This window comes from Ceratosolen solmsi, unplaced genomic scaffold, assembly GCF_000503995.2.
Source record: "Ceratosolen solmsi marchali unplaced genomic scaffold, CerSol_1.0 scaffold26, whole genome shotgun sequence".
In the NCBI taxonomy this organism is placed as follows: Eukaryota; Metazoa; Arthropoda; class Insecta; order Hymenoptera; family Agaonidae; genus Ceratosolen; species Ceratosolen solmsi.
In genome coordinates, this window is record NW_011948442.1 from 1,963,166 (window position 1) to 1,971,175 (window position 8,010).

The 8,010-nt window shown below is 25.4% G+C and overlaps 1 protein-coding gene across 1 annotated transcript; it reads left to right on the plus strand.

Moving 5' to 3' along the window:
* Window positions 1–954: 954 nt before the first annotated feature.
* Window positions 955–4,499, plus strand: ND-ASHI (NADH:ubiquinone oxidoreductase subunit ASHI; the record flags this gene model as incomplete). Its single annotated transcript, XM_011504110.1, has 4 exons — window positions 955–964; window positions 2,224–2,444; window positions 4,109–4,267; window positions 4,412–4,499. Coding segments are annotated over 4 exons (450 nt in total), but the record flags the coding sequence as incomplete, so codon positions are not given.
* Between the last annotated feature and the right edge of the window lie 3,511 nt (window positions 4,500–8,010).

Sequence of the window (8,010 nt, forward strand, 5' to 3'; positions counted from 1 at the left end):
TTAAGTAGATTCATTTTTATAAATTATAAATATTAGATAAAGGAATAAGCTTTATATACATAATATTTCAAATAATTGCCAAAGAAACCTCATTGTATATGATTAGTAAATGAATTACTAACATATTTAAAAAATATTATCACAGGCTGTTTAATTAAATTACTCAATTCTATTATTTCAATTATTTAAAAAATGTTGTTTTAATACTATATTCTATTATACTATTTGAGTTATCAAATTTGGTATTTGATTTAAATGATATAAGATAAAAAATCAATTCAGAGTGATTTTTACAGATATTCCTATCTTTAAATTAACAAATAATAGATTGATTTCTAATGCAGAAAAACGTGTATAGACATAAATACTTCTATATACTTCTAAAATTCTTCTATTTACTACTACATTTATTTAATATAAAATCTAATTTATCTATATTTAAATTTGAATAAATATTTACTGATATTCTACGTTTTTTAAAACTTAAAACAATTGTTTTTTCATCCTATAAAACTTTGTGCAACAGCTTTTTTCATAAAAATTAAATTTTTTCATTTGATTTACATCTCATTTATTATACAACTTAATAATTTATGTGTAATTCTGATTTTACATTATAAAATTATTTTTATTCCTTCATTTGTATTTATTTTTTACTTTGATTCTTTTGGTTAACAATAAATATAATATATATATACATCCAAAAGTAGTGATGAATTTTCAAATAAGTAATGTACAGTGTGCACATGCGCATGCGTAAAATAGTTTCTGAAAGATCAATTTTTCTTATATTGTCTGCTGTACGATAATATGTTTAATGTAGGTCCAAAGATAGTTTAAAGTTTATTGTAGAATTTATGTCTATTTTTTTAATAAATTAAAAATTAAATAAAAATCGAATTAAAATTTAAAACTGTATAAAGTTAAAATCGTTGGAAAATACTTCGTATTTGAATCGAGGAAAGTATGTTGATTTTAAATAAATTCTCTAATATTTACAATTTGAACAGAAATATTTCTACATTTTATCCACTACGTGTTTGTAAGTATTTGTTTTAAATATTAATTTAAATTAATTTTTGTTATTTATAACTAGTAATAATGTATTATGATGAAATAAATTTATTAATTCAAATTTTTAGTTTATATACTTTATTCAGATATATTAATAATATTTATATATACTTAATTTAAATAAGTAAATGTCTATATATATATATATATAATATTAATTTTATAATATTCAATAATATTAATATTATACATAAAATTAACTACATATTTTTTAACAAATAGTTTGGTAGGTTTTGCTGTAAAAAATAATTTTTATATTAGCATATTTATTTAAAAAAAACAGCGAATAAGCAAAAATAGTAAAAAAATATCTAATATTTAATGTGAATTAGTAAATTATATGTAATACTTGAATATTAATTTATTTATTTCAATTTTTGTCGGTCTATTAAACCTGTAATATTTGGTATTAACGCTATAAAATTTGATTCTTAAATTAAACAGAAATTAATAAAATAAATTGTATTTCATATTTTATCTTTCTATATGAACAAGATTTCTATTAACTAATTTTCATGTTTTGTTTTATAATTGTTATAGAGTTTTAAATTAAAATAATTTTAAAGTATATGAATAATATATCTATTTGTATAGATGTATTTTAGGGGCAATGTATTATAAATGTATTGAAATAAAAGATTTAATAAATTTATAATAAAAATTGACATATAAATATTTGATCAAATGAAAGATATTTGTATCAAATAAGTATATTAAATAGAGATATTAAATGAAAGTATATTTTATTTAGTACATTAATTCACAAATATACAAAACACATTAAAGAAATTTTATATAAATATGTAACATGTTTATTGCTGTTCGGAATTTATTTAATTGAATTATACTTTAGTTATTTTTTGTTACATTTTTTGATTTTTATAAGCTTAAATAACATTTGCATGTCTTTTAAAAAATAATAAAAAAATTTTATTAGGAATTTTAAATGTAAATATTAGATACAGAACACTAAATTAAAAAAAATATTCAATTTTGCAATATAAAAGGAATATTTAGTATAATAAATCACTTTTAAATAATTTTATATTTTGGTTTATTTTTCTTGTGGTGATTTTATAATATTATTTAATACCAAACCATAACAACCATATTTAATACCAAACCAAACGATTACAAAATATTTTTAAGATTTTAAACAAGATCCATTATGTAAATCACTTCCAAAAGCTGAGACTAAATCTAACACTGCTTCAATTAAATATAATTTACATAAAAAAGAATATGATGTATATAACGAAAATGAATATAGTTACGGAGATTATCCAAAACTACCATTTAAAGGAGTAGAGTTACGAGATCCACATTATCCTTATGATAATCCTGAACATAAAAGAAATTTTAATGAACCGGTAAGAACAATTTTTATATTTTACATATGTATTTTTTAATATTATATCATCGACAATTTGGGGAAAATCTATTACATCTAAAATTAATGTTATTTAATTTAAGAAACTAGTATCTTTTAAAAAATGTAATAAATTATTAGTGAATAAAATAGAAATTGTCATTGTGTTATTTTATATTTGTATTCTTTCAAAAGTAATTTTTGTGCCTTAACCTGGTTCAATAATCTTGATATTACATGGGTACTACAGCCTTGCTAGAATATCTGTCATAGCTGTATAATGATGTGTTCGCTTATCTATATATATATTTTTTCAAGGTAATAAATACCTAGTTTATAAATCAAATGAAGAAAACAAAACTTTAATATCTGAATATACCAATATTATATAACTACATAAAAATGCATTGTTTCAAAATAAACAAAGTAGAATTAAATAAGTGAAGAACAAACAGCATGAATATATTAATTGATGCATACATGACCATAGTTGAGAAAAATGATTAAAAAATTACCATTTTGTTAAAAATTAGTTTACTTATAATAAAATAAATAATAAATATAATGTCAGTGCTGTAACTAACACGAGGGTTGGATGTTAGAAAACAAGTGCAATCGCTTTTCGACCTAATAACGAATTTGAGATATCTTAAATAATAGATATAATCTAATGCAGAAACTATTTTAAAATATGTAAAGAATTTAGAATAATAAAGAACTCATGTTGAGTCATAAATTTTTTGTGAATACAACTTTTTTAGGACCAAGTGAAACATAATTTATTAGTAAAGTTATTAGTTATGTTATTAGTAAAACTTTTTAGCTACAAGTAAAATTAAAAGTTTAGACTGTATATAAAAAATGGATAATCCGCTGAAAAGTGTAATATATAACAAACTGTTAAATGACATTAATATAGTTATTTTTGCGTAATATATATTTTTTAGATTATTACTAGATTATTAGATAGATTATTACTCGTAACAAATTAAGCTATGTTCTCACACGTAAATTATTACAAACAGGGGATTGTGAGTGTGAAGTTAACTGTAAAATTCTAAGTCCTTTTTTTATTTATATAAAGTAAAGATCTAATAAAAATGAAAACTTAAAGAGCCTTTTATTTTAATACTAAATTTACAAATTATTTTAATTGAAATGTTTAAGTAAAATATAAGATTCTTTTTCAATAGAATATTTCATAAGATTCAAACTTCAAGAATATTATATGGTCAGACAGTCCAGACAACTACTATTTATCTGCTGATTATTGCATAAATCGAAAGTACAAAATATTACAAAATAGTAATCAAATCATCATTTAATATATTTATATTAATTTAAAAAGATCATATTAATTCATACAAAAAACCTAAATTTACAGGATTTTAGAAATAATTCATTTTTATAATTTTGTAAATAATGTTAATATTATAGTATATACATTATATATTTATACATGCAAATTATAAAATGCATACACGCACAATACACATTCTAAATTCTTTTTATTTATATAATTACATGATCATTTACGTAACAATGCAGGTTTCATTTACAATTTATATGTTGATATAATATGGATTTTATTTTGTTTTCATAACTATAGGTGTATTATTATAGTTATATTTTATTATATATTATATATTATATACATAATTATAGGTCCATGCTGAAATAGATATGCTTGGTGAAAATCGATATAGTGCAGGTGTTTACAAACAATTATCATCTAAGTTTGCAGTTACTATTTTGATACTATTATTGGGAAGTCTTTACGGATCATCTTACATATTTAAAGATTTTTTTGATTTTCAACCAGTGGTAAACAAATAAAATTTCCGTATTTTACTATATATATATTACTATATATTTACTATCTAATTTACTATATATACTATATATTGCACACATACATACTTATAAATTATTTATTTACAAAAAATTAACTATAATTTCATTTTACAGTTAGGAAAACAATATCCATGTAAAGAAAAGATATATTATACTTTTGAAAAAGTAAATTAAGTAATTAAAAATTTATATTAAAATAAGCATAGTACAGAATTTTTAGACTAATTAAATAAAATTATTTAATAATGAAACAATTTTTTTCACTTAATATTCAAAACTGCTTATAAGACTGCAGTAATCAAGAGGAATATTAGTTTCAACTTTAAATAAATGTTGGAAATCGCGTTAGAGGAATTGTTCAATATCTATTCTATGTACGTCTTGAGAAGTACATATGAGTACGAATTATATATGCTCCGGGAAAGGTGGATAATGTTATTTTTAGATAATCAAATGAATGGATGGATTCTGCGATGATAACAATTTTGAAAAGCACAGATTTTTTGAACTTTCCAATTTTCTAATAACGAAGATCTGTTATCATAGAAACACGGCGGAGACGTTAGTGTATGCTTATTTTTACAATTTTTACTACATATATTCTCAAATTGGATAATAGTAGTTTCACTTTAAGGATTAAACATAAATTATCGTTTATTAATAGAAATATTTATTCATGTAAAAATGGACTTTTAATTGAATTACTATAAGAGATATGTGTTGACTTTGATGTATACTAATAAATAAAATGTATTACGCATACCTACATTTGTATTTCTTATTTATCTTGAAAAGTGATGTTCAGAATTTATGTATTTCAATTTAATAGATTATTTGTCAATTGTATACAAATCTCTTAATCTAAGATTTTAGAAGGTAATAATAGATTACAAATTTTAGAGTTTATTAACAACAATTTGATATATCAAATTTAGTACTGATCTGTATGTAAAAAAAATTAATTTTTTTAATTTTTATTAATATTTATGTATTCAATTTTAATAAAACTAGTGTATGTATCAAGCAAAAATTGCCATAAATCATATCAAATAGCAATTCCATACTATCAAGAGGGAGTGAGAGAAAGAAAAAGATAGTAAAAATCTCTTTGATTACACATTAAGAAATATGTGTTCGGAATTGGAGCATTTTCAAAGAACTTTGACTTTCGGAAATTTATAAACCTTCTAGTTTTCGAATTTGTAAACATTTGATTCCTTGAATTCTCAGACATCCTACAATGTTTATCTACTCTCCGCATAGCAACACCTATTCATTGTAACCAACTAAGCTGTTACGTGGATATTTAAAGCAAGCATACTAGAAGATACGCGCTATTCATTCGGGATCTATTTAGCCATAAGCTAGTCAGGAGTTATTCCCTCAAACACGCTCTCAGTGAAACCAGTACAGAAATAACACACGTCAATTCTTCAGTGTGCAACAGTTAACAAGCAGTCAAGGGTGCTCACTGCATTATAAGAAATTATTCGACTGCAAGAAGAATGTATCGAAGTACTCCTTATCACGAAGGTATATCAGTAGTCTCTATTGAGGGTAACTATTACACAATTCAGCCATACTTCCTTCAATTGAGTATGCTAATCCTTATAACATTAGCAAATGCCTCATAAACAAGCCATACTCCATTAAAGGAGTGTGCATAAACCATTGCTGATCCTTATAAGATCAGCAACCACATCGTCACCATCACCAAGGAGTAACTACATCTATGTAATTGGACATAGTTCACATGACTCCCATCAGAAGTGAATTCGACTCATGAATAAATCATAATAAACGGTGTTTAAAGAAGTCTGTACACACTGTAATCTCTACAGTCCTTCATCTTCAGTCGTTACCTAAGCTTTCTCTAAGGCTGGCGACAAATTAAATTGAACTATCCAACATTGGAAGTTCGAGCCAGAAAATCAAGTATTTTCGAATAACATGTAATTCTATCATATTTTTTATATAAAAAAATTAAAGGTAATTAGTTTTTAGCGTTATATTAATTTTCGTTGATATTTTTATTACTTTAAATATAGATAATAAATAAAATAAGCTATTCAGATCGTTTTGTGCGGCGATATATTGGTATATAAGCTGTTACCAACGGTAGTGAAAATTTATGAAATTTCGAAATCAAAAAAGATAATAATATATTAAAAATATTAAAAGTTAAATTTAAAGTAAATTTGTTGATATTGAATGTTCCAACAATAAACCATGGTAATAACTTTATGTTTAAGAAGTTCAATGTAATTTGAGGATTAGTATGGATAACGACTGTTCGAGAATGCGAGAACATTTTTTCCTTTTTTCTTCTTTTGTCAGTGCAATAAAACATCTGGCAAGTAATATCGTAAAATTTGTATTTGGATTTCAAACTTTGCTTGTTCAAAGTTTCTTACACATTAGTGTCATAAAACATCTAGAAAAACAATACCATAAACACGGAAAAACCTATAGTTTTGACATCTGCATTTTCGTTCCGCTCGGCTACTACATTAAGCATGACTGCAAGCGGACCCTCCTTCCTCTTCTCGCTGTCAAGAAGCTGCTTGCTGTCACCAGATGTGTCGGCGAATCCCCCCTCGCTGTGGCCTACATGCTATCGCATGCGGCAGCGGCATTGAGAGATCTGCGCATCATGAAGACTCAGAGACGACTAGGCCCTTAATTAACTCCGAACCCAAAAAAGGCGCTGCCCGCGCACTATAAGAGAGGAGTCTCTCATAGGACAGACAATAAGGGAAGGGGTTCAAGTCAAATTCATGGTCAGAAAATGTATTTAAGGGGTGCAATTTTCAATACTCATCACTCGTGATAGTTTTACTCTTGATAGTTTTACTCTTGATAGTTTTACTCTTGATAGTTTTACTCTTGATAGTTTTACTCTTGATAGTTTTACTCTTGATAGTTTTACTCTTGATAGTTTTACTCTTGATAGTTTTACTCTTGATAGTTTTACTCTTGATAGTTTTACTCTTGATAGTTTTACTCTTGATAGTTTTACTCTTGATAGTTTTACTCTTGATAGTTTTTCTCTTAGTAGTATTCTCGTGATATTACTCTCTTGAAGTGTCTCTCTTGATATCTCTCTTTTAGTAATACTCTCTCAATATAGTATACCCTTGAAACATTACAGTTAAGTTTGGTGAAAGTCCATTAACACTGTTACGGGAACAGTAGTTACAAGCCCTGAAGGAACGACGACATAAACCCGTATGTCCACTAACGCAGTTCAAGAAACCGTCGTTACATGTTCAAAGGGAGCGACGACAATCCGCATATCAGAGTCCGGAGACGAGTCAACGATTAGTCTTCGTAAGTAGTATTTACTACAATATTACATATATATATTGAGATTCAGAGTATAACATCGACAAGCACTAAGGACAAGGAAGCTCCTCTTAAAACGACAGTGCGGAATAAATTCCAGTACGCGTCGTCAAGTTCGCGCCCACAAAAAGGAGCGTCTCTTTTTAGCAACCATCACCTTAGTTCAAGTTCGGAAGCTTATGAAATTAAGCAACATACAGTGCAAGTGTCGACGAATCCAGTTTCGCGCCACTTTGCGATATCTTTCAATCATAAAGCTGCATTCATAACCTCAACCGCACACGTGCTCGTTCAAAAGGCGCTAGTGTCGACGAACAAAACTTCGCGCCATTCGACATTCGTATTCAACAATCAAGCTGCATAGATTA